This window comes from Penicillium lagena (assembly GCF_028827675.1).
Source record: "Penicillium lagena strain IBT 129212 chromosome Unknown utg000002l_segment0_segment0, whole genome shotgun sequence".
In the NCBI taxonomy this organism is placed as follows: domain Eukaryota; kingdom Fungi; phylum Ascomycota; class Eurotiomycetes; order Eurotiales; family Aspergillaceae; genus Penicillium; species Penicillium lagena.
This window is the reverse complement of record NW_026623223.1, coordinates 713167-737347: the sequence shown is the minus strand read 5'-3', so window position 1 is coordinate 737347 and position 24181 is coordinate 713167. Positions and strand designations below refer to the sequence as shown.

At 51.7% G+C, this 24181-nt stretch overlaps 13 protein-coding genes across 13 annotated transcripts; 6 read left to right on the top strand and 7 right to left on the bottom strand.

The window, feature by feature from the left end:
* Window positions 1-48: 48 nt before the first annotated feature.
* N7510_003045 (uncharacterized protein) lies at window positions 49-1884 on the top strand (the record flags this gene model as incomplete). The annotated part of the gene is made up of 5 exons (XM_056974972.1): window positions 49-198; window positions 273-415; window positions 481-544; window positions 604-997; window positions 1073-1884. 5 exons carry the CDS (start codon window positions 49-51, stop codon window positions 1882-1884), a joined length of 1563 nt encoding a protein of 520 aa, XP_056834928.1.
* Window positions 1885-2957: 1073 nt separating this feature from the next.
* On the top strand, window positions 2958-4433 carry N7510_003044 (bZIP transcription factor; the record flags this gene model as incomplete). Its single annotated transcript, XM_056974971.1, has 5 exons — window positions 2958-3234; window positions 3277-3719; window positions 3784-3842; window positions 3919-3969; window positions 4070-4433. The coding sequence occupies 5 exons, from the start codon at window positions 2958-2960 to the stop codon at window positions 4431-4433; spliced, it is 1194 nt and encodes a 397-aa protein (XP_056834927.1).
* Window positions 4434-4847: 414 nt separating this feature from the next.
* On the bottom strand, window positions 4848-5630 carry N7510_003043 (uncharacterized protein; the record flags this gene model as incomplete). The annotated part of the gene is made up of 1 exon (XM_056974970.1): window positions 4848-5630. The coding sequence occupies one exon, from the start codon at window positions 5628-5630 to the stop codon at window positions 4848-4850; it is 783 nt and encodes a 260-aa protein (XP_056834926.1).
* A 941-nt stretch (window positions 5631-6571) lies between these two features.
* On the top strand, window positions 6572-7686 carry N7510_003042 (uncharacterized protein; the record flags this gene model as incomplete). Its single annotated transcript, XM_056974969.1, has 4 exons — window positions 6572-6947; window positions 7044-7153; window positions 7224-7345; window positions 7404-7686. The coding sequence occupies 4 exons, from the start codon at window positions 6572-6574 to the stop codon at window positions 7684-7686; spliced, it is 891 nt and encodes a 296-aa protein (XP_056834925.1).
* Window positions 7687-7924: 238 nt separating this feature from the next.
* N7510_003041 (uncharacterized protein) lies at window positions 7925-8265 on the top strand (the record flags this gene model as incomplete). The annotated part of the gene is made up of 2 exons (XM_056974968.1): window positions 7925-7950; window positions 8040-8265. 2 exons carry the CDS (start codon window positions 7925-7927, stop codon window positions 8263-8265), a joined length of 252 nt encoding a protein of 83 aa, XP_056834924.1.
* Window positions 8266-8589: 324 nt separating this feature from the next.
* Window positions 8590-9222, bottom strand: N7510_003040 (uncharacterized protein; the record flags this gene model as incomplete). Its single annotated transcript, XM_056974967.1, has 1 exon — window positions 8590-9222. The coding sequence occupies one exon, from the start codon at window positions 9220-9222 to the stop codon at window positions 8590-8592; it is 633 nt and encodes a 210-aa protein (XP_056834923.1).
* A 20-nt stretch (window positions 9223-9242) lies between these two features.
* N7510_003039 (C6 transcription factor) lies at window positions 9243-10415 on the bottom strand (the record flags this gene model as incomplete). The annotated part of the gene is made up of 1 exon (XM_056974966.1): window positions 9243-10415. One exon carries the CDS (start codon window positions 10413-10415, stop codon window positions 9243-9245), a length of 1173 nt encoding a protein of 390 aa, XP_056834922.1.
* A 221-nt stretch (window positions 10416-10636) lies between these two features.
* Window positions 10637-11438, bottom strand: N7510_003038 (nuclear transport factor 2 family protein; the record flags this gene model as incomplete). The annotated part of the gene is made up of 2 exons (XM_056974965.1): window positions 10637-10881; window positions 10940-11438. The coding sequence occupies 2 exons, from the start codon at window positions 11436-11438 to the stop codon at window positions 10637-10639; spliced, it is 744 nt and encodes a 247-aa protein (XP_056834921.1).
* Window positions 11439-11818: 380 nt separating this feature from the next.
* N7510_003037 (PhzF family phenazine biosynthesis protein) lies at window positions 11819-12757 on the bottom strand (the record flags this gene model as incomplete). The annotated part of the gene is made up of 1 exon (XM_056974964.1): window positions 11819-12757. One exon carries the CDS (start codon window positions 12755-12757, stop codon window positions 11819-11821), a length of 939 nt encoding a protein of 312 aa, XP_056834920.1.
* Window positions 12758-13624: 867 nt separating this feature from the next.
* On the top strand, window positions 13625-14980 carry cpa1 (carbamoyl-phosphate synthase (glutamine-hydrolyzing) CPA1; the record flags this gene model as incomplete). Its single annotated transcript, XM_056974963.1, has 1 exon — window positions 13625-14980. One exon carries the CDS (start codon window positions 13625-13627, stop codon window positions 14978-14980), a length of 1356 nt encoding a protein of 451 aa, XP_056834919.1.
* A 202-nt stretch (window positions 14981-15182) lies between these two features.
* On the bottom strand, window positions 15183-16783 carry N7510_003035 (uncharacterized protein; the record flags this gene model as incomplete). Its single annotated transcript, XM_056974962.1, has 8 exons — window positions 15183-15390; window positions 15458-15622; window positions 15680-15737; window positions 15798-16113; window positions 16179-16500; window positions 16574-16613; window positions 16672-16700; window positions 16755-16783. The coding sequence occupies 8 exons, from the start codon at window positions 16781-16783 to the stop codon at window positions 15183-15185; spliced, it is 1167 nt and encodes a 388-aa protein (XP_056834918.1).
* A 203-nt stretch (window positions 16784-16986) lies between these two features.
* cwc2 (active spliceosome conformation promoter CWC2) lies at window positions 16987-18459 on the top strand (the record flags this gene model as incomplete). Its single annotated transcript, XM_056974961.1, has 7 exons — window positions 16987-17224; window positions 17308-17436; window positions 17499-17530; window positions 17582-17607; window positions 17667-17706; window positions 17765-17862; window positions 17919-18459. 7 exons carry the CDS (start codon window positions 16987-16989, stop codon window positions 18457-18459), a joined length of 1104 nt encoding a protein of 367 aa, XP_056834917.1.
* A 211-nt stretch (window positions 18460-18670) lies between these two features.
* Window positions 18671-23710, bottom strand: cpcC (putative protein kinase (Gcn2); the record flags this gene model as incomplete). Its single annotated transcript, XM_056974960.1, has 6 exons — window positions 18671-19471; window positions 19520-19944; window positions 19995-20997; window positions 21045-21374; window positions 21426-23468; window positions 23525-23710. 6 exons carry the CDS (start codon window positions 23708-23710, stop codon window positions 18671-18673), a joined length of 4788 nt encoding a protein of 1595 aa, XP_056834916.1.
* Window positions 23711-24181: the final 471 nt, after the last annotated feature.

Below are 24181 nucleotides of genomic sequence, written 5' to 3'. Positions count from 1 at the left end.
AAGTTATCCTCACATCTTCTCCCCCAATAATTATAACATGCCACAAAAATGAAACGCCGAATCACCATCGTCCAGCCCGAAAATGCCCCCTTCCACCCATCTCAAGCCGAGCTGACCACTTCGGCCCTGTCGGTCCGCGACCTCGACGGCGCGCGCGAAGACCGAATCACCCTCGGACTCGACGAACTCCCGGAGGAGGTGAGAATCAAGCAATACCCCGGATGGTGTCGCTCCTAGGAACGGAAAGTCGGCTAACGTTAAGAGAGTACCAGCTCCGCACCGTCCTCCGACAATCGCACGAGCTTCATCTCCGCTGGTCGACCGAGCGGTCCTACAATGCCGTTGCGCCCTTTGCCAGTAGAGTCTCGCCCGGTCTACATGTGTTCTATACCCCGCTGTCCTCGGATCAGTCCTCGTGAGTTAGACGTCAGGGCCCAAGTTTACAAATGTGGGAGACTGAAAGAGTGTGAATCTTGGCAGGGAGACGTTGTGTCCGCTGCTCCGCGCAGTGTTCGGGGATGGGGTCGACTGCGCAAATCCGGAGGTGAGTCTTCAATGTATTCTGTCAAATGGGCCAGTTCTGACCGCACCGCTTCAATCCAGGAGTCATTCATCACGCCCCCTCTCCTCTCGACGCGGTTCGCGGCCTCAGCCTCGCTTCAATTCCACTCTCGGCTTCCCTCGTTGGAACAACTAGTCGATTTCATCGGACGCACGGCCTGTGAACCGCGCAAGGAAAGCACGTGTCTCGCTAACGCCCAGTACCTGCTCTCGGCGGACTCGCTCGATATCGACTATGACAGTATTTCGCACACCCTGACCCTGACAAGTCTTTGGACTAGTCCGCCGAGTGGAGGCTGGACGGAGGTGGTTCGAAAACCGACCTCGAACGCAGACCAAGTCGAGTTTGGGATTTTGAGCGGCGACAAGGCTGTTGATCTGGAGGATTTGAAAATGGGCGGGTTACTAGCTGTGATTGGGACGCACAAGAAACTACGTAAGGACGGGCCTGTTCTTCTGTTCCTTCACAGGGCGCATCAATAACAATAAGCTGACCTCAAACCACAAACAGAACCGACGATGTTCTCATTTCCATCGCGTCACCACCCGCTGCCCAAAGAGGCAAGCTATACAATCTCCTTCCCGCCTCCAACAGGGCTGCACCCAACACTATCCATTTCAATGCCCCAATCCTCCCTCCAACGACCCCCTGCTCCGGAGCACGCAACCTGCGCTCTGCACACATACCTCACCCTGCCCTCCACCATCTTTGGAGACCAGTACCAGTTGGGAACATCCGATCCCCTCTTCCTCGAATCTCACAACCTCGTCGCCCTCCGCGCTCTAGCTGGTGAAACCGACCTTGAAGCTCCAGACTGGGTAATCCCGCGCTGGGGCTCCACCTGGCTGCTTGAACTCGCCACTCCTAAGGCGGAGTCAACTGAGGTCAATTGGACCGCTACGATCCCACTCCACCTGCGATATCTGGATCCCTCGGAATCAGGCTATCGGCCCGCGGATGTACCCTGGCCCGTCGTCTTCTGGGCCTGTACTGCCGAGGACGGCACGAAGATGGGGACTAACCCGTTCGACCGCACGAATCTAGGCTGGGATGGTCTCTTCGGCCCGCGCACTATGTTCTTCCAATTACATCCTTCTTCTTCCTCTACTTCTTCGGCGAAACTCGTCGAGCATATCGATGTCCCTGTGCTGCGTCTCCGCGGTGCAGAGGGCCTGTTTCAGGCGAGGAATATCGAGCTAGGAACTGTACTTGTGGTTGGACTGGGATTCCTCTGGGTGGTTCTCAGGCTGGTACGCGTGGCGTGGTCTTCTGGCGTGGGTTCCAAGAGACACCGGGGGACACTGCATACGAAGAAAGATTGAAGCCGCTGCTGTTGACTTGGGGGGTTATATGTTAGGACCACCGTACATCTTTCTTCCTGTCAACCGCTTGCATAGCCCTTCGTCCGCACACTTAATGTATACGTAAATGTTACAATCAGCTCCCTAACCTTGTAATTGAGATCGCTTTCGGCATTTAGGGTTCTTTCTGCGCCGCTCCTCAAGATGCCACTCTGAAGATCATTTCTTGTCCATCAACAATCGGGTGATTCATTTTTTGCATTTTGACCTATGTTTATGGTGTTAAGGAATTTGGACCTTACGGATGATGGTCAGGTATGGACGGTTTACTCATTGTTTCTGGTTTATTGGTTGCGATACAGTAAAGAATGGCTTCAAGGGTCATGAGCGTTATTGGAAAATCTGATGGTGAGACCAGAAAGCTAGAAGCCGAGGCAGTATCGTGGTTGCGATACCTAAGATAATCCTCGTCGGCAGATCATCCAACCGAATAGCCATTCCGGTGGCACAGGCTTTCCTTCTCAGTTGAATAAAAGAATGATGGCGTGCATCATATGGTGGGGTATTGTAGTCGAGCGTCTTCACCTTTCAGGGTGGTTCGCTTCTCTTGTTGAACATTCGGATCATTTGAGAACCAGACCTTTTTCTCTCCGTAACGGTGTTAGGCTAACTTGGCACAAAATCCGCCACAAAGCCAAGGCCTATAATTGTTCTTGAGTGTCTCTAAGGTCATAGACCCAGCCAGCTGCATTGAAATACCTCCAGATTTTGCTTTGCTAATCTCGAAATGTCCGGGGGAAGTAGCCACTAATGTTTGTTGGCCGCCACAATAGGCCTTTTCAGGACCCGGGGACTAAGGCAATGTATGACTGTGTCATGGAATGTCTTCCTTTATGCATTCCAAGTGGGTCACAAATATCGATCGCTATACTGTTCGTCAGGTGATCGGGTACGGCAGTGATAAGTGGCCCGGCAAGCTATCTCCGCCACTTCCTCAATCACTTTCCCCAACCCCGACAACAGTTTTATTGTAGTACAAAGGCCAAAGAAGAATGATGCCAAGGTAACTTGCGCAGCGTCTCACGCGCCGTATAATGGACTCTTCCAGCCGCGAGCGAAAACGGGCGCACGACCGTCAAGCGCAACGGGCCAACAGAGCACGGACACGGGCTTATATCTCCCAGCTTGAAAGCACCATTGCAGAGCTCAGCCATGTCTCAGGGGCAGAGCGCCCAACAGTATGGCAAGCGCAGTTGACGAAACAACAAGATGAAATCCAGCAGCTAAAGAAAACATTGAGCAAAATTACAAAGTTGGCTCAAGGAGTCGATGGTTGGCGATCCCTTTCTGTTTTCTCCCAGCACATCTCCTGTAAGAATACCATTCAAGATCAGACTTACTGATTAGGTGCAGACGACGCTCAAGAAGCACAAGCCGATAATCAGAACCCAGAAATTACCAGCCAGGGGATAGATTTAGACATCTTGCTCAGCCATACCTCGTGCGCCGGAAGCTCATTTCACGAAGGATGCTCAATGTCCGGTGCCTATCCGTCTAGCAATGTCGATGGTGCAGGGCCAATTTTGCATGAACTGGGAAATAAAAACTTCTTTATGATGCTGAATGATGCCATTCTTCGGCTGAAGGTGTCTTCTGGCGACGCGTCTTTGTCAGGAGTAGAAGATGACAATGATATATGCATTCGAGCTGTACTTCATGGCTGGAGGGCAACTGAACAGAAAATCCCTCTGGACTCTGCCTGGCAATTACTCCGCGAAATAGATCAGAAAATATTCTGCCACGCTGGAATGGTTGAAAGGGTTGCTGTACTTCGCGTTACGAGAGCCATGTTCGTGGTATGTCCTCCGATGCGTCTTACTCAAGGAAAGAGAAACATTCTTACTGACGATATCTCTTAAGCAAACAATCAGCCCTCCTCTCCAGCCTCAACGAGAGATCCCTTCCTTTATGAAACCAAGGTATTTCCCTTACGGTACCATGGCGGACAGGAGGGACGTTATGTCTATCAAATCTAACATTATCTTTGTTGCGCAGTGCCCTTCAGGACATTCTGGAACATAATATACTGATCGACTTTTTCTTCTGGTAAATACAAAGCGCACAGTTCTTCACCACTAAACAGTCTACCAAGCTATTTACTCTACCATTACTGTCAAGTGTGAACTAACCTGTTTATGGATGATAGGCCCAACTTCCGAGACTTCCTCATCCTCGCGGGTTGGAGTTATGCAGAGGAAGAACACGCTAGAGATTTTGCGACTCACCTACGCTTCCGCTGGGGCTACGAGTTCCGTGACATCTACCGGAAAAACAAATCAACTGGAAATTACTCGTTTTCACAAGAATTCAGCAATACCTATAATGATCTGCACAACTGGGAAATGCAGTCCAGCAGCTCATTGCCATTTGATGTGTCGGTGTTTTCAGCTTCTACAAGTTCAACGAATTCTTCCAAAATACCTTCTCACCCAGTTGCACTTGCGAGTGAGCGAGGGTACATGACGAATTGCGGTATGCCTGACGGCACAATTAACCCGGTGTTTTTGTGATTACAAGTATGACCTAGTCCTTTTTCGGAGGCGAGATATTCGGTCTGGTGAAGATTTTCTAGATGGAAAGTTGACGGCGATGTGGCAAATTATGAGGAAATCCTAATGTGTCACCTGGCTATCAAGGCGACTAATAGAGTTGATGTACTTTACCATCAGACTGGCGATGAAACCACTTGAAAATCCGGCTTCACCCTTGCACGGAATAACATTTTTTTCACGAAAGTATCGGCTGCTGTAAATAGTCCTTATGGATCCAAATTTGGATGGGCCTCCCATCGTGGGTAATCAAACAGGCCTTCATTTCAACATTAACCGACTATGGACCTTGGAGAAAGATACCATATCCATTCAATGAGTTCAAAGCGGAAAATTGTCTTCAAATACGCAGTCCTAATTTATCCCACGTTATTACTACAGGCCATAGGCACCGGAAATCCACTTTGCTGCCCCGTTCACAATACATTCCACTGTCCTCAACTCATCCTCGTTCCTGGGGGCATACACCATAACGAACCCCTTTGGCGCAAGGCTAACCACGAATCGTTCACCCCAGCCCTTTTCGATAATCGCCTTTGCGTCCGCCTCACTTAACCACACATGTAGAGAGTTATCTTGCGGATGGACATGTGCAATCTCTTTATCTAATGTAAAAACCGGCTTTTTGGCAACAGGATTCAGTTTGGGATTGTCAGCACGAGCATAGAGTGCGGATGTAGTGCCTCCTTCGGTTTGACTAGTTCGGATCTCAAAAAGGTCAGGACGCGACGATCCCAGGGTGGGGATCAAGGCGTGGAGTTTGTCCTGGAGATTACTAGACAGCTCTTCAGGAGCCTGCCGATGAGGCAAAGGCGGGAAAAGGATCCGGACAGCTGGTCCTTGTCGTGTCGGCAGTTCGTCATCCGGTATCAGTCTCGGGGAGTTTGTTGCAGAGAGTGACGAAGTATCTCGAGTATTGTAGAATGTAATCTTGTTGATGAGGCCAAGAAGCAAGCTTCGAGAGTAGCCGAATGGATTAGGCGGGCTCCCGCCGACGCCAAAGGACCGCCAACGTTGATAATCGCGAACCACCCACATGCCGGCCACCAATGAGCCTGTGGCAATGCCGACCGCAGCTGCGACGGGAACTCTATTGTCCCTGAACGAAAAGCGTTGCTGAAATGAAAGTATGTGGCGTATGAGGCGATCTTTCCACATCGTCTAGCAGAGTGAAAGTATACACCGCAGGGGGGTTCTCAAAGGGCTTTATTCTATCGAATAAAACAGAGGGAGGCACGGGACTGAATAAATAAATGTGACAGGGAAAGCCACCTTTTTTATCAATGACCATGGAGGAACAATTGATCCATGTCAGTGCGGAACTAGTTAACTTGGCTTATAAATGGAGAATGCCTTTTGGGAACATGGTAGATTAGTCCCGATAAAAAAAGGTTAACCTTATTTGCCGGAGGTTCGGGATTGAGATTCAGAGAGATCAGCTCCCTTGGTTTTTGCCATGTCTAATTAAGAAATGGTAGTGGAAAAGAGTAAAAAGAACAGAAATCCGCGTCGCATGCGCATAGGTACGCCAGCATGCGCATAGGTACGCCAGCAATTCACTAGTATGGTTCTCTTAGCGCGGATGTGGGCGGTGGTGGGGTGTCGAACGTGTGTAGATAAGCGGAACGGAATCGGGATTGCAATTGTGCCGGTCCCCACTTTTGCGACGTCGACTTTCCTGACTCGCAAACTTCGGGTTAGTGCTTTTCATCCCTATGCAACTCCACATGCCGTGCCGAGCATGTGGGCCAGGCAGTCTAAATATCAAAATACCACACACAGTCATCATGTCCACATTGCATAAGTTACATATTATAAGAGAAATTCTCTTTGTAATCTCCGTTGTGGCGTTTGCAAATCCATCTTAGGGATGACGGAGGAAGATCCCTTCCACGTGAGAATATCAACTAGGGGTACTAGACTGGAACTATATAATGCCGTTGTTTTTCGTTATCCTACTCTACAATTAGTCCATTGATTTTCCAGAACCTTGTTCTTCAACTCTCACTGTGGAATCGGTATAATCAACCAATTTCCGTGCTAGCTTCATCCCGAGACACCTCGTTTTCTAGACACGGGATTTCGACTTGTGAGAGACAATGCAAACCGTTGTCGAATACCTCCTTGGCTCAGTGCCACAACCGCTGTCGCTCCATCCGAAGGCCATTGTCCTCGGAACAACTGCCATATATTTTCTGCTTCAGAGGACGCTTCGATTCTTGCGTGTTAAACGTATGATGAAAAGTTATCCGTACAGGAGTATAGAAAGTCTTGCCAATATGACAAATGACCATGCGTACGAAATCCAACGGGATATCTTTCAGCTCGAATTTCCATACACAGCGGCAAAGGCGCTGGGGTACGCTCTATTCAGGTATGAGGGCATTTTGTTGCTTATTTCCCTGTCGCAACTGATTCCTCTTGCAATGATTCTCATCTCGTTTTCAGAACATACGGTATCCCGAGCATCAGTAAGTTATTGGTGCAGACCAGACAACTGTCGGACAAAGCAAACGCTGGCAAGGTAAAGTTACCCATCGTCTTTCACAATGTTCATGGCATATACTAAAGCTCATGAAGCGATCGGCAGATACTGGTGTTCTCATACTCGAATTCCTGACCTCACCACCAAGTTCGGAACGGGCAAACGCTGCAATTGCGAGGATGAATTGGCAACACAGGTACAGTGTTTCATAGGCATACTACTATGATGGGTCATTAGGCTAATAATACATTTGCAGCAACTACCAGAAAGCCGGAAAAATCAGCAACGATGACCTGCTCTATACACTGTCTTTGTTTGCGCTAGAGCCGGGTAAATGGATCCAACGTTATGAGTGGCGGTCACTTAATGAGATGGAACAATGCGCTTTGTAAGTCTACATCGAATCTCTTTCCTTTTAACTCTTAGTAACCCGTGGCTCGTGATAGTGGCGTGTTCTGGAAATCCATCGGCGACGCCATGGAAATATCGTATGACGATCTTCCTTCCGCAAGAACAGGCTGGAAGAATGGCATTCACTGGCTCCACGAGGTTGAAGTCTGGGCCGAAGCTTATGAGAAAATCAATATGGTGCCGGATCTTATGAGTCACAAGACAGCGAACGAGACAACAGCGCTATTCGTTTATGGCCTGCCAACCTTCTTGCAAAACGCAGGGAAGCAGTTCGTCACGGCCATGATGGACGATCGATTGAGGGAGGCGATTATGTGAGCACTACCCTGTCGCAAGTCCAAACACCAGGACAAACCCCCATGGCTAGCTAGCAAGTTCCGATACTAAACGAAGATTGCTATCCTCTAGGTATCCCCCTAGTCCTTGGTACTTCACTGCGATTGTCCAATCGGCTTTCGCTTGCCGCAAAATCTTCCTTCGCTATGTTGCTTTGCCTAGATTTACGCGGTTGCGCGTTTTGTCGGAAGACAAAGACCCAAAGACGGGGCGGTATCACATGGAAGTCTATGACTCTGAGCCATGGTAAGTGCAACCTCATCACATTGTGCTACGGGAAGATACCCCTTCTTGCTGGTGACAGCCTGCTGATTGTCGTTTTTCGAGGAATAAAGGTATGTATCGGACTCCTTTACCCACCGTTGGGGTCTTAAAGCCATCCTGCGACGCCTTGTTGGCGCGGGTTATCCGTCCGAGGGATTTATGCCGCAAGGCTATCTGATCGAGGAGGTTGGACCGATGAATATGATTGGGAAGGGCCTGGAAGAATGCGATAAAGGAACAAGGAGGTTGATTAAGGCGGACCGAGGTGGCTGTCCCTTTGCTGTTTCTAAGAATTGAGGCCGTAATGAACATTCCATGTGGAAGTTTCGTTACTACGCGGACAAATTCTAGAAGGTACGCAAGAAATTCTCTATGCATCATTGGACAACAAACGATGGGTCTCACTTCATGGAAGGGTGAGAGATGGTTAGGAAGTTGGGAGTTGGGGACATTTCATGGTTAGACATTTAACTGGGTCGTTGGCTACATAGTTCACGCTAGTTTCGCAACATAATTGGGTCATAGGTGTTCTGCCCATCACATTATTGGAATGTTCAATCCAAATTCCAGCATGAGTTACTTGGAACAGCAGCTGAATCTTCTTCTAAATATGGAATCTCCTTATATGCCCATCTCAGGCAGTGGCCAAGGCACATCCGTCATGAGGAACTGATCCAGATCGAAATTCTGGAGACTAGGCATATCGATAACCAGATCGCCCAGCCAGGAGAGCTCTGCATCAGAGACCGGGCCATTGGGCTCAGATATTTGAGGTGGCTGCTGAAGTAGTTGAGGCTGAGGCTGCGCGGCCGGTTCACAGGATACATCCTGGTCTGCCGTAGTGTTGCCAGTGGTTGCGGTAGGAGGCGCAGCCGCAGCGGCAGCATTAACACGCAACACCTCAGCTAGAGCATGCGTATCGTCTTCCTTGCGCCGCTGATGCATGGCGATGAGCAGATAAGCAGTCGAATAAGCCTCGCGCATGACCGGTGTGTCATAAGCAGCTAGAACCTCGCGGAGGGTGCGCATCGCATCGGGAAGAAGATCGAGAGCTGCGCGGTTATCAATGGCCAGCAGCGTGCAGACAATCTGGAAGGGAACGTTGGCGACCTGGTGCCACGGACAGTTGGAGGCGACCATTCCCCTCGCTGCGTGGAGGGCGCGCCTAGCTAGTGCGAGTACGCGGTCGAGTAATTGACCGGATAATAGTGCGTGAGCGTTTAGAGCACGCAGGCGCCGGTAGATGCAGAGCATTAGGTTGCATTGCACTAGGATTAGGGATGGGCCGGGGTAAACGAGATCGAGCACTGCGGTGAGGGCTGTCTCGAGTTCTGGGAGATCCTGCGGTGCTGGGCCGGTTGGGTCGAGGCTTTCAGAGAGGGGGAGGAGATGGAAGAGGTCTGCGCGTGCGCCTTGGGGTGCTGCCATTGGTGGGCCGCGGGGGTTGGGGGGAGAGCCGTGGCGCCGTGGAGGACGATGCGCGAGCGGCCGAGGTCAAATGAGATCCAGGTGTTGAGGTGACGTGCCATGCCGAACAGCCGCCGGCGGGTCTCCTGGTTGCTGGAGGCGGTGCTGTCGCCGTTGGGGCGAGTGGCGAGGAGTCCTGCTGCCTCGCGGTCCTGGGGTTCGAGATGGAGACCAGCGGCTTCGACGAGGTGCATCAGTGTGCAACTGACCATCCAGGCTGCATGCGGAGGGGCAGTCATGCGAAGATACGCGGCGCGGAGGACCCAGCCTGATACAGTGTCCACGGAAGGGGTCTCGGCGGACAAGACGCTCTTCTCCAGGAGGATGCGCGCTGCCTCCACGAGCTGTAGTTCTGTTGCTACTATCTCGCGTTGTGAGAAGAGATGTCCCAAGGCTGCGACGCCGCATAATACCGCATCATAGGATTGATCTGGCGAGTCAATGGACCATCGCTTTGCGATCAGGGCGGAGACAGTCTCCTTTTCCAGGAAGTTGTAGCATGAATGGATCTTGTCGAAGAAAACCCCGGTCAAGCGCTGCATCTCTTCTTGTGAAACAATCTTGGTGATGGTCGACGGTGTCGGCGCCGAAACGGACAGTCCGGGTGACCGCCGCCGCTCGCCGACGTTCCATGCGAAAAGATGCAGGCGCGGCGCGTGCGCCGGGTCAATTCGCAGCCCTAGCTTTCGCACAAACGCGGCGCCGGAATTGGCCTCGAGCGAGTAACTTTTGCCTGTTGCTCGAGTTTGGAGTGCAGAATAGCCATCCAGGGCTGGTCGTTGGTCGTCGGGCGCAGAGAGGCTTGGACGGTACAGACTGTTCGATCGGGCGCGCTTCTTGGGCACGGTGCTGTAGATGCATTCGACGCCAGCTTGGGCGCAAGTTGAGCATGGCTGGTCGCCCGAGCATTTACGCTTGCGGGCCTGACAGGAGACGCAGGCGGCGCGCGAACGCTTGCGCGGCGGCGTGGAGTCAGTCATGGCGGAGTTGGAGTTGGAGAAACCGGCCCGTCCCCGCATTTCGCTTGATGGCTTTACAGCAGGCCAAGGCCATCATCTACGTAGAATATAATTACCATAAGAGAAGAGTAATGGAGCTTATATATCGGTAGCTCTGTGTTGTATCGGATCAACGGTTTCCGACTGTCACATAATAAGGCCCACACATTATTTATTTATAGGGTTTAAACACTGTTTCTTGACTACTCTTCATACTTGCTGCCATTTGGATATCCCATCAACTTCTCTAACTCCTTCATATCCGGCATCCCCGCTGGCCCCGGCATATACTGCAGATTGTCGCGGAACGTCGTCCCATTCCACCAGATCTCGTTCTTGTGCAGCGCCTCCATGATCCGAGCAGCATCGATGTATGTCCGAATCTCAACCATCTGGCCGTGATGACCCCAGCGAGTCACCCACACGTTGACGATGTCGAAATCATCCCCTATTGTTCATTGACTGTAAGCAACGCTGCTCTCTACAGAGAGTATAATATATCTTACCAGAATTCATCACTCCCCGAAAATTCACTTCCTGCACCGACCACCGATCATTGCACCCGCCATGGATCGCCTGGGGATGTATCTTGAACTTATCTGCATGATCGAAAAACAGCACGCTCACCCGACGCAGGGCATTAACGTAGAAATGCATCAGGTCATGGTAGTGGCCGGCAATTGGATGATGTCCCACCACCGTGAAGCTGACATTCTTGTGGATCAACGTGAATAGCTTGGTCATGTCCTTCTCCAGATCCTTGAACGAGTCCCAGATGCGCATCTGCGTCACGTACTCGCAGTCGGTCGACGGATTCTCGAATTGAAATCCTTCGCGGTCCCGGGGAGGTGGGTCGTGGATGAGCCCGTCGCCGTTGCAGCGGCCGTCTGGATCGACCAGACCAGTCCCGCCGCACCCCGGCTGCTCGAGAGGCTTTTGCGTGAGGGCGTAACCGAGAGATCCCAAGAGGGCCCAACAACAGAGATAGTGTAAGACATGCATCATTAGTTAGTTCCATCATCAACGCTACTTATTGTTTGTCTCATTTATACCCGCCCAGTACTTCGGGCCATTATTTCTCTGTCACACCGAAACCGTTCGGTGACTTTCCACCGGCACATTATGATTTATTATATAGTCCATTGCCCCACCCTTTCATCTGAACCACAGTTAGGGCGCAGACCATTTAGAAGTATAGAAAGCAAGACTGTTGCTATTGGAAGGGCCGGTGACAGTTTCCGTCGTTTTGCCAGAGGATGCCTTCCTAACATTGCAATGGAAACGCTTGCGTTTCTTTGCCACGATGACAAACTGACCATCCGAGCCGAGAGCCTACGGTTTTTTCTGCTATTCTCTCTTCTTAATAGACCTCTATTACCTCGAAATTATCTCTCAATAGAAGTTTCTGTGTCGCGTACAGCTTCGGCGGTGGCCTGTCTAACTTTGCCGGATATCCAGCAACCTGATAGTTTACCGCTATTCCGTCTCAGATGGACTTGAATTTCGGACCGTTTACCCATAGTCCATCCTTGTCTAATACGTATGGGTTTGGTCGTCTCCCGAGAGAACACAGTATTGTCTAGAAGACCAAAAGTGAGGGCAGCCGCCGCAATACCAGTTGCAGGATCTTCTGCATAGCCAGACGATCTCGGAAATTGACGTGCCTCAACGAGTTGGTCTTGGGCATCGAGGACGGCATAAGGATACAACCCAGTCGAGTCAATCTTTTCACATATTTCGCGAACGAAGTCCGGGTTTGGATTCAGCCACTCGAGAATCTCGCGGCTCTTCAACGGAATTAATGTCTTGGTCCGCGATGTACGACCGTTTTGTACCTTGTAACTCGGCGCTAGGTCACCCTCGGTGATGCCCAAGCAGGATGCAATGTCGAGAACCTGGTCGGAAGGTAAATCTTCGACCGAGCCTGCCGGCTGAGATACACGAACGGCCGGTGACCCGTCTTCCCCCTTGAGCACTTGGGCCTCGACGACGCCCGATCGAGTCGAAATGCGAAGGGTGTCAGTTGCAGGCAGCAATCCGAGACGGTCCATCACCCAGATGGCACCGACGGTAGCATGACCGCACATTTCCATTTCGTGATTCGGGACCCAATATCTTAGGGTTAAGTGGCAATCAGCGTGTTCTCCGGCTTGCCCAGACAGCACGAAACCACACTCGTGACCATTCTTCTTGGTCAGAGACTGCATCTGTGATGGGCTCAGGTCATCAGCGCCGAGGAAGATGGTGGTTGGATTACCGCCATCCTCCAGAGTGTCCAGTGAGTATGGGAAGACCGAGAGATGATAGGCCTGGACGTTCTCCATTGTCCATAGAAATCGTTGAATGCGCACAATTTGAGTCAATGCGGGGCGAGGGGAAGTTCATGGATGGATGTCGGGATCCATTTCTCGGCCCGAGTCACAACGGTCAAGAATGAATGAATTCTGTGCCATATAGATGACAGCTATATTAGTTTTTGATCAGAGGTATGAGTTTTTGCTTCCTTGGTTATTATTGTCTAGCTAGACCTATACAGGATCAGATTAGGAATGAATCTAGGCCATCCAGATTTAGAAACGCCCCGTCAAGTGCGCTGCTTTCACCTTCTGCGATAACTATTAGCTCCATCTGGTTCCCCCAGTTCATAGCTGCCCTGCTAGTTAGGTGCCTTGCTGGTGACCTCCGTTGGACATGATAGTAACTGACAAATGAGCGCTTGGTGCCTTATCTTGGTGCCTCGAGTGGCGCATTACCTAACCCCGATCTCGCTGCCCTCTAATTGGCCGAGCCGCTAGAGTCGGTGAGGCGACCCCCGATCGTCGCACTGAGTCACTTGACTTGACCGCCCGGAAAACTTTTTCTTTCCTCTTCTTCTCTTTACCCCCCAACCATCAACTCAGGACTATCCACTCTACAAGAATTGTTCCACCATTGCTCACCTCTATGTCCTACTAAGCGGCATACTTCTTCTTTTCTGCTGACTGGTCACCCTTCCGTCGCGCTTATGTGTTTGGCACCTTCGATCTTCACCTCCCAGGACTACATCTCGGGTATGTGACACGCCTTCTCACGGAGATGGCATTGACTGACCTCATCTCCGATAGACCACCTCTGGAAAGCCTCCAAGAACTGAATTGACAACCCTCAATTCGCTTTTTAATTCCTCTCTCTATCAACTCTACACAACAAAAATGTTCGCCCATTTATTCAAGGCGGCGCCTGCCAGGGCTGCCGCCTTCACCACCGTGAAGCAGCCGGTTGCGTCCCGCTTCATGGCCACTGTTCGCCAGCGTGCTCCCCTGGAACCGGCCACCTTTACCATTCGTGACGGCCCCATTTTCACGGGCAAGTCCTTCGGTGCCCGCTCCAACATCTCTGGCGAGGCGGTCTTCACCACCTCGCTGGTCGGCTACCCGGAGTCTCTGACCGACCCGTCGTACCGGGGTCAGATCCTGGTCTTTACCCAGCCTCTTATTGGCAACTACGGTGTGCCGTCTGCGGAGAAGGACTCCAACGGTCTTTTGAAGTACTTCGAGTCTCCGCACCTGCAGGCTTCTGGTGTGGTTGTCGCCGACGTCGCTGAGCAATACAGCCACTGGACCGCCGTCGAGAGCCTGGGCCAGTGGTGTGCCCGTGAGGGTGTCCCCGCGATCTCCGGCGTCGATACCCGTGCCATTGTCACCTACCTCCGTGAGCAGGGTTCCTCCCTGGCTCGGATCACCGTCGGCGAGGAGTACGATGCCAACGAGGACGAGGCCTTCACGGACCCGGAGCAGATCCACCTGGTGCGCCAAGTCAGCACCAAGCAGCCCTTCCACGTGAGCGCCGCCGACCCCCAGTGCCACGTTGCCGTCATCGACTGCGGTGTCAAAGAAAACATTCTGCGCAGCCTGGTCAACCGCGGCGCCAGCATCACCGTGTTCCCCTTCGACTATCCGATCCACAAGGTGGCCCACCACTTCGATGGCGTCTTCATCTCCAACGGCCCCGGTGACCCGACTCACTGCCAGGACACCACCTACCACCTGCAGCGCCTGATGGAGACCTCTCAGATCCCCATCTTCGGTATCTGCCTGGGCCACCAGCTGCTGGCTCTGGCTGCGGGTGCGCGCACCATCAAACTCAAGTATGGTAATCGAGCTCACAACATCCCCGCCCTGGATCTGAGCACGGGTCGCTGCCACATCACCAGCCAGAACCACGGGTACGCGGTCGACGCCTCGACTCTGCCCTCGGACTGGAAGCCGTACTTCACCAACCTGAACGACTCGAGCAACGAGGGCATGATCCACAAGTCCCGTCCGATCTTCAGCACCCAGTTCCACCCGGAGGCCAAGGGCGGCCCGCTTGACTCGTCGTACCTGTTCGACATCTACCTCGACAGCGTGCGCAAGTACAAGGCCAACCAGTCTGGCCTCTACCCGGCCCGTGATAGCCGTCCCGACCCCCTGCTGGTTGACCTGCTGGCCAAGGAGCGTGTGGGCGTGCAGCCCACCACCGGCATGCAGAACGTGGCTGCTGCCGCCGCTGCCGCTGCCGCTGCGTAAATGCAATGACGTTTTGGATGGAGTCTTGATTGTGTTCTTTTTTGCTTATGTGTCTTTCGGGTGAATATTACATTATCTTAGCTTGTTCATAGTTGTTCAAGACCAGATCAATTTGAATTAAAAAAAAAAGGGTCTTGGCCGTATTTATTGGCAATTCATATCATTCGTCATCACATCTCTCTCCCTCTCGGGTTGGTTCAATCTATTTCGCTACGATGGAAACCACATCCTCATCCGCCACGACATGGCTCAATCCTACCCGCTGCGGAACATGTCGCGCACTCGCCCCCCACACAAGCGCATACTTGAACGTATCCTTGAGCGTGCGATGGATCTGGTCGCACACGTCCTCGATGGAGGAGTTGCTGCGAACGATCAGAGCTTCGTCGAAGCCAGGTTCTTCTCCTTTGCTATACACAGAAGATTTCCGTGTCAGTCACGTCACATATATAACGTTTGTAAGATTTGGGATCATACCGCTTCGTGTACAGCCGCATCAGACGCAACTCCTTCCAGATCCGCTCAACCACCTCCTGGACACCGAGATCGAGCTCGCAGCTCATGACGGCCGTGTACGGCTCGCGGGCTAGTTGGTCCAGGAACTCGAGACTGACGCTGTCGATCTTGTTGTAGACGTAGAGGCTGTGAATGGAATATCAGACTTTAGGTCTTTAGAAGGTACAGAGAGTGGATGCTTACCAGCGGATGTATTTTCGGTGATCTTTCATGATCACGTCGATGAAATCATCAATTGTAGCTGCGGGGAATACAGTCAATACTAATGTCGGAGACACTATCCAGACGGGAAATGACATACCGTTCTCATCTCGCACCAGAACCTCGCAGTTGAGCATCTTGTAGTCGCGAAGAACATTGTAGATCATTTTCTCGTCCAGGTTTTTGGGCGGGGTCTGGAAAGTGATTTTCATGCCGCCGGCCTTTTTCTGCTTCAGATAAATGTTCCTGCGCAGCATGTCAGCATCTGCATATCCTAAAAGAAGAGTCGGGAGGGATAAAACGTACGGAGGCTCCTTATTCAGTCGAATCCCAACGGCATCCAACTCCGCTTCCAGCAGAGCCCGCTGTTCTGCCCGCTTAGTGGCATCCAGAATCATCAGGATGAGATCACTGGTCTGTAGCAACTGTTAGAACACACTTGGGCCCCTCTAAAATTTGTTTGGGATATATTATTGCTCACCTTCGCAGCAGAAATAACCTGCCGTCCACGACCCTTCCCCTCCGCGGCACCTTCGATGATACCCGGCAGATCCAGAATCTGGATCTCAGCACCGCCATACTCAAGTACACCGGGAATGGCAGTCAGCGTGGTGAACGAGTACGACGCAGCCTCGCTCTTGGTCTTGGTGATCTTGGACAAGAACGTGGATTTGCCGACAGATGGGAATCCGACGAGTGCGACGCGCGCATCGCCGCTTTTGCTCACGTCAAACCCTGTGCCGCCGCCTGCACCTGCGCCGGCTGCTGGTTCGAGGAGTTGCGCTCTTAGGCGGGCGAGTTTTCTGATCAGTTGGTTAGCTTAGTGTCTTTTGGTTTGCGATTGATAACCCGAAAGGTGGGCGAGTGAGTAAGTACCCTTTCAATAGACCAAGATGATATTCTGTCGCCTTGTTCTCTGCAGCGTAACGGGTCAGTAAGAGCGCGTGGGTACTTGGGATCATTGAGTATCGTACTCTGCGTCCTCCGCATCTCATCCTCGATCCTGTTAAGCGTCTTAGTAGCTATCCTGTAGGAGTCCTTCCAGAGAGGTACCTACTCCTTGATCTTCTCCGTAATGTTCACCATCTTGACTACGTGTGCTGGACTCTGCAAGGATGCAAGTCAATACAGCCGAAAGTAAATGCCAGGACGATGAAGAGGTCCGTTTGTCGATCCACAAAATGTTTCCATGCGCATTATGTAAGCACCGCGGATTTCTCGAGCTGCAGCCAACTACCTCCCATCTTTCTTGCCTCACTCACTCCCGACCACACAAAACACACGCAACCATGGCAGATACCGCAGTCGCCGAGCCGTCATCGGCGCCCATCTCCAACGCCCCTCCAGACGAGGGCGCGCCGCCGCAAGAAGGAGAGCAACAGCTCCAGCCAGTCAAAAAGACCAAACTCATCCGTCGCAAGAAAAGACCAGCGCGCGTGCAGGTCGACCCATCCTTCGTCAAGAATCTTCAGCCGCAGCAGGATTCCGGGACGATGTTCAACATCTGGTACTCGAAGTACGAAGGCGGTAACCGGGGGAGAACAACCAGTCGAACACGCCCGCCCCGGGAAGATGCAACCTCGCACAAGACAGTGGCTACACTCGGGCAGACCGTGTGAATGGGTCTTTCTTTTGTTTGCACTTTGCCCGGGGGACTTGCCCGAACGGCGCGGAGTGCCAGTATCTTCATAGAGCGCCCACTGTCATGGACATTTTCAATCCCAATGTCGATTGCTTCGGTATTGTTTTCCCCCCTGCAGAACCTTTCTGCTAGAAAGGAAACGGGCTAATTCTTTGGCAGGCCGCGACAAACACTCAGATTACCGAGATGATGTGAGTCCCCTACGCGAAGTGCCTTTGATCACAACTGACTTCTCTGATTAGATGGGTGGCGTTGGATCTTTTATGCGGTACCGTTCTACACTTCAAACTCCTGTAATAGGGAGCAAAAGTGCTAACTACTTGACAGGCAGAATCGCACGCTTTACGTTGGCCGTATCCACGTTACGGTATGCTGTCTCTTCTCCAAGTTTTGTGTGATCAGAGAGCTAATTCATTCTTTACTAGGATGATATCGAGGAAGTAGTGGCGAGGCATTTTAGCCCATGGGGACAAATCGAGAGGACACGCGTATTGACGGGCCGTGGAGTGGCTTTCGTAACCTAGTAAGTCGGATATCGCTGATCTTGGACGGGAAAGGGCTGATGAGCTTTGTTTGCAGCACAAATGAGAGTAACGCTCAATTTGCTAAGGAGGCAATGAGTAACCAGAGCATGGATCACGAGGAGGTTCTCAACGTGCGCTGGGCGACTGTTGACCCGAACCCGATGGCTCAGAAACGCGATGCTCGCAGACTAGAGGAACAGGCTGCTGAGGCGGTGCGGCGAGCACTTCCAGAGGCATTTGTGGCTGAGATTGAAGGGAGGGATCCGGATGCAAAGAAGAGGAAGAAGATTGAGGGCAGTTTCGGCCTGCAGGGCTATGATGTTCCGGACGACGTCTGGCATGCTCGGAATCGGCAGTTGGAGGATGCGAAGGCTGCGGCTGGTCAATTAGAAGCGCCGGAGCAGCCGCTTATGATTGAAAATGCGGGTCAACAAGCCGCGCTTCCTGAACCGGAATCTCAGAGCGGCGGTATCTTCTCCAGCTCGGCTGTCGCTGCGTTGCGCGGTCTTGCGGGTGGAACGGTCACGACTCAGTCTGCCCCCAAGTCTGCTGGAGGACCGTTAGTCGCCTACGGAAGCGACGATGAGAGTGACTGAGTGTTCACTCACAATGATGCCTGTGATTTCCATGTATAATACTAGCGATACCTCTTAAAATATTTGAAGAACAACATTACTACTATCTGATACTTGCATATGTACTATAATCGAACACGGAGTTGGGAAATTATGAACAAAGTAGGTATGAAGCACGGGTGACCACCTAGGTAACAGATGCAATCCACCCATGCATGCGAACAAAAAGAAATCATCCACTGTATCCGAGGTCATAATACACACATGAACCAGTGCGGTAGTTGTAGATAAAGGCGTTTGTGTAGCTCTCCTTGTTCTCCCCGCCAGCACGGCTCTCGGCTGCTAGATCCGTAAGCAGCTCGTAAACCTGGCTGAGATATTTGCGTTCTGTCAGCGGCGCATTCTGAATGACAGTGCGCCAGCTGTCCGGGTCGGCGAGGCGCGTGTCGCGGATAGAATTGAGGACGTCGTCGCGGGTGTCGATAGCAGCGATGGGACCGTTACGCGCGTTTTCGGCGACTTCGCGCGAACTCAATAGGGCTGGCGGGTCATTAGAAGGACTTGTGAGAAACGGAATTGGAAGGAATGAAATACCTGACTCAACGATGTTCCTCCGGTTGGTCTTCTTGCTCCGGTGCTGTGGGACGAGAATACGCACATCATTCGCCTTCTCATGCGATGCCAATGCATCCTGCTGGCTCGGCAGACGAGACTGGCGTTGATCGACTGTTCCCTCGCGGTGATGGCGTGCAAGGACCTCTGCGCGAAGCCAGGACACGAGTTCTGCGCTGCGAATATCGAATTCCTCCTTGCGAACCAGGTTGCGAACTTTGAACCCACGCTCTTTGCTGTCTTGTTTTGCGATGACGATCCATCTGTGATTATGGTCTTTGTATTTGGCCAGAAGTTCTTCGAGAGATGAGGCATCTACTGCCAATTCGGCGCTGATGTTGTTTGTCCAGAGATCTTCGATCAGCTTCACCCCCGTTGTGCGGAGGACCGTAGCGTCGAAGCTGGCGACGAGTACATCACACTGTTTTTTCCCTTAGTAAATGGGCGGAGATATTAGCGCATCACTTACCCTTCTGGTTGTCCAGTAGAGCTCAGCACCCGCTTCAGAATCTTTTGGCGGAGCTTTGACTTTCATGTAGTCGGTCATGGAGGATACGAGACGATCAGAGCTAAGGTTGAATCCCACTGCGTGCGCCTGCGGGCGACTGGACAAGACCTTGGGTGCGAACTCCTTTATCAGGCCATCATATCGACCACCCGCTGCGAACACATCTCGCCGCTTGCTGTCAAAGATCAACTGGAAAAGCACACTGCCTCCGTAGAACTTGTCATGCAGGCTGCTGAGCGGATTGATGTAGACCTTTGTCTTCACACCAAAGCACTGGATGTAGGTCATGAGAACATTCAGTCGCGCGAAGATAGGAGCAATCCGCTCTGCAAATTCAGTTCCCTCCATGATAGTCTGGAGCTTCCTCTGGGTTCCTTTCGGGGAGTCTGAAGTAGTGTGAGCAGTGATAGGGGAAGCACTTAAGAAGGCTGCTTACCTCGGAAGTCAAATCGAGCAAGATCGTCCAAGGAAGTTGAAGCAACGCCAATGGCTGGAGATCGAAGTTCGCTTCGGATCTTCTGCATCGTCCATTTCCCAACATTCAGTTTGCTGATCACTTCCTTGACCAACGGGATCTGAGAGGGTGTAATGCGACAGAATTCCATAATCAGTTGCAACAGGTCGGAGTGATTGACAAGGAAACACATTGGAGCAGACCGTAGCGGTGGAAATTCTTCAAGGACCTCATCCAGGACTTTTATCACCTCCGCCTCCTTCAGTGCTAGATCCAGTGTGTTGTAGGAGACGATGTCAAAGTCGACTTCACGGTGAGATCTGGGTTCACTACCATGAGTAGACTCTCTGTAGACTGTGCCGAAAGCAAAAGTCTTCTCCAATGATGGATCCTGTCGCGGAATAGCGCGGGCGTTCGGCACTGTCAAGTCGAAGGGTAATTGTAGAAGATTGCCAGCTGAATCCAACAGTCGCACAGCTCCACCTGAATAATGCTGAGACCGAGGGAAAAGCGTTTGACGGGGTGATTCCACAGCACCGTGTCTTCGGAATATCGAAGTCAGTTTCTTTTTGACAAGCCCTTGAACAAGCAGCTCATTGGCTGCTGGTGCACTGTGGGAATCCATGTCCCAGGCAATGTCTTCAAATTTCTTTGGAGATTGAGAGAATATGGCCGAGAGGATTTTCTTGTAGTCCGGTGAGTTCGGGTCTGACAACAAATGCACGATAGCTCTCCTGAAGGTTTCTTCTTCTACCTGGAGAGGGATCTTGCCCCCGCGAAGCAGCTCGGATGCCGAGGGACGCTCATCCGGGTTGTGGCTCAAGAGTGATTCTATGATTTGACCCTGGACTGCTTTTTCAGAATCTTGGAATGTAGCTGGTAAGACATGGTTCTTTTCTCTGATTGCGCGCAATGTTTGGTCACGTTCCATGTTCGTGGGCAGCGGCTGGCACATTTCGAAGAAAATGACACCAAGCGAGAACATCTAAAGTGGATAAGCATAGATCGGAAGAACTGGGGAAAAAAGCTTACATCAACTTTCTCGTTGTAGTGTCCGGAGAATCCAGACTTCATCTCCGGTGCAACATAGTACGTCGTCCCAAGGCTGCGAGTGAAATTCCCTTCGAAGTCTGCCGCTGCAGATGAGCGAACGGCGGTTGTGAACTGACCACTAGTAGCAAGACCAAAATCTCCGATGCGAGGGTTATTGGCTACATCGATGAAAATATTGTCTGGTTTGAGATCACGGTGAATGATGCCATGGCTGTGGATATGGCTCAAGCCATCAAGAATTTGTCGAAACAGACGCCAGGAGCGATCAATATCGTCATACAAGCCATTCTTGATCAAGTCGCGCAGGGTCTGGAGAAATATTAGCCTTTAGGTTCACAAACACATAACAAAAAATCTCACATGTCTCTCGCAGTACTCCATTTGGATGTAGAGTGTCGTTAGCACGGGCCGTACATAAGACCCAGATCTCACACGGGCGAGCTCGGCGCCTTGTCCAGTGCCAGCTGTAGAAATTCCCGGTGTCTCTCCGGTGCCTTGCTCAGAAATTGTGCCTTCGTTTTCCTCTTCACTATCTGAAGCGGCGAATTCAATTTTGGGATAACCACTGGAACTTATGAAGTCAAGACCGCCTGTACTGAAATCGTGGCGGCCATGGCTAGCGAAAGGATCGCCTTCTGTGGAGGAAATAGCCTCTTCTTCAATCTGATTGAAGTCTTCTTCCAACCATGCGGTGTAGTACCGCACAACGTAGGGATGGTTCAGTCGGGACAAAAGCATGATTTCCGATAGGGTGTCTTTTAATGCCGCAGCTGAGGTTTGCGAAATCTTCTTAACAGCGTAAAAGCGGCCATCGAGCTTATTTCTCGCTTTCACCACTTGTCCAAAGCCACCACGACCCAGCTGCCCTGCTTCATCAAAGTCTTGGTGGTATCGCGAAAAGTTTGGCATAACCCCGAGAGAGTCCAGCCGTGGCCGCCTCTGTAGTGAAACTGAGTTCGAAACTCTATCCCGCATAGTCAAAGGAGCATCCACGCGGAAAAATTCAGAAGGTAGCAACTGGAATGCCGTCGGACGCTTGCGTGGGTCTGGACGGAAGAATTCACGGAGCAAATCTTGCAGTGGCGGCGAGAGTCCCATTGACACCATCAATTGGTTGGCTGAGGTATACCGCTGGAGAACATCCTTCCCAAAGCCCATTTGAAGCAGGACGATACCCAAGTCCCAGACGTCCGTCTTCATGGTAGCCGACGCACCATCCTGTGTCAGCTCCGGAGGCAGCCAGAGTGGCGACTTGGACGTTGTCAACGAACGCTTCGCGCCAGGGCTTTCTGGCAAAGCCTCTTCGATACTGGATTGCAACTTCACGATGGTTCCACCAGAAGGATTTCTGAAGAGCATCACGCGGCCACAGTGAATGTTGCCATGGACGAAGCCACTGCGGTGGTAAAATTCCAGGGCCTCTAGAAGTTGAATCATCCAGCCACGGAGCATCTCAACAGCCACAGTGCCAACAATATCAAGGAGCTCAGAAAGTGATCCTTTATTTGCAAATTCCAAGAGAAAAAACACGGTCCAAGAGTTATCAGGTGAATCGTAAGGTGTCGGCGGGCGGTCAATCTTGAATCCCACAAATTCAACCAAGTTCTGATGCCGTAGTCGTTTCAGTCCTTCTAGCTTATCCTCGCTGGCACGCACTTGCTCCCTGAATGTCAAAGCGTCTGACCCCTTCTCGTCCACGATAATCTCTTTGAGGACGAGCTGAGGCACACAGGAACGGCTTTCGGAAACGACGGGTCGCACAATAAACGTCTTCTTGAATTGCCGGCTTTGCAGCAGGGATTTTCCATACACGGCGCGGAAGGCCATAGGCTGTTCGTCGGTGTCATTGACCTCTAACGGTGGGTCAAAGGTGATGGCACCAGGGGTACTTTCTGTAATATCGCCGACCTCATTCGATTCCACTCCGCCGATTCGACTCTTGCGTCTCATACTGCGCGCTTTGGTCCGCTGTCGAATTGTATCCTGGATCATTTCCTGCAATGCGCGATCTTCTTCTGCATTTGCGGCTTCCTGCTTCCGGAGCTCCTCTTGTTTTTCCAACTCGGCTTGTTGCATGGCGGCAGCTTCCTGTTCCATTCGCTCTTCCTCGAGGCTTGGTAGGTCCTTGTCCTGCTCTCGGGCCTGAGCGACGTCCTCCAAAACATCTTGGATTGACACCGCCAGCTCATAGATCATTTCACTTCCCAGAAGTGTCTTCGGTTTGTTCCGAATGATCTCCTGCACTCTCGAACGGGCTCCATCGCGTAGATCGTTCAGGTTGTCCAACGAGAGATTGGGGACTGTTTTTGGATATGTGGCGGGCAGCTCAACCCGCAGGACAAGGAAAACACCCGGGTTGGAGGAGGCTCGCAGGTGGAGTTTAAATGTCACATCAGAGGATTGCTGTAAATGTTTCATCGTCAGTCGTGCCCGCAACGGGCAAGCCATGGGGGCCTTACCTGCCATGCTGAGCGCCGGTTCTCAACCTGCTCATAGTCATCGCCATATATGGACTGCAAGGCCTCGACTTCGTTCTGGTGGATTTCGCGGTAATTGGTTGTGGTCTGCACGGGGGACGTCAAGGTCGATGAATCAGAGGAGGCCTGCTTGTCGCGGATGGGCTTCTTCTTGTGCTTGGGAGGCATAGTGGCAGCATCCAGGCGTGCTTTCGCAGCCCGCGCTACATACGTCCCTGGCCGCACGGCATAAAGGGCATTGGGGAAGGTCAAGGGTGTGTTGTCGTGACAAGAAGACCTCTGATTTTCTGCGGAGACAAACAGGCGGTCAGTGGCTTATCGATAACCGCGGGGACGAAGCTTAGTGATAGTGACATAGTATATTTTCATTTCATGGTTGTGCTTGAAATGGACAAGAGACGTCTATTAAGATTGATGATAGTAGATGGCACAGGCAGCTATAGCCAGTTCCCAAATGGTCTTGATAGTGGTGCGGTTGTTTATTCCTGGAACATCTGACAAGCTATATCTTCCAGGCCAATATATTTTAGCTGACAGCATTGAAGCTGACACAGATCAATAATAGGCACGATGTGAGAAGAAACTTGATCGTTAGTTAAATACAATCATAGGCGAGATGTTGGGCAGCGTGTAGGTAGG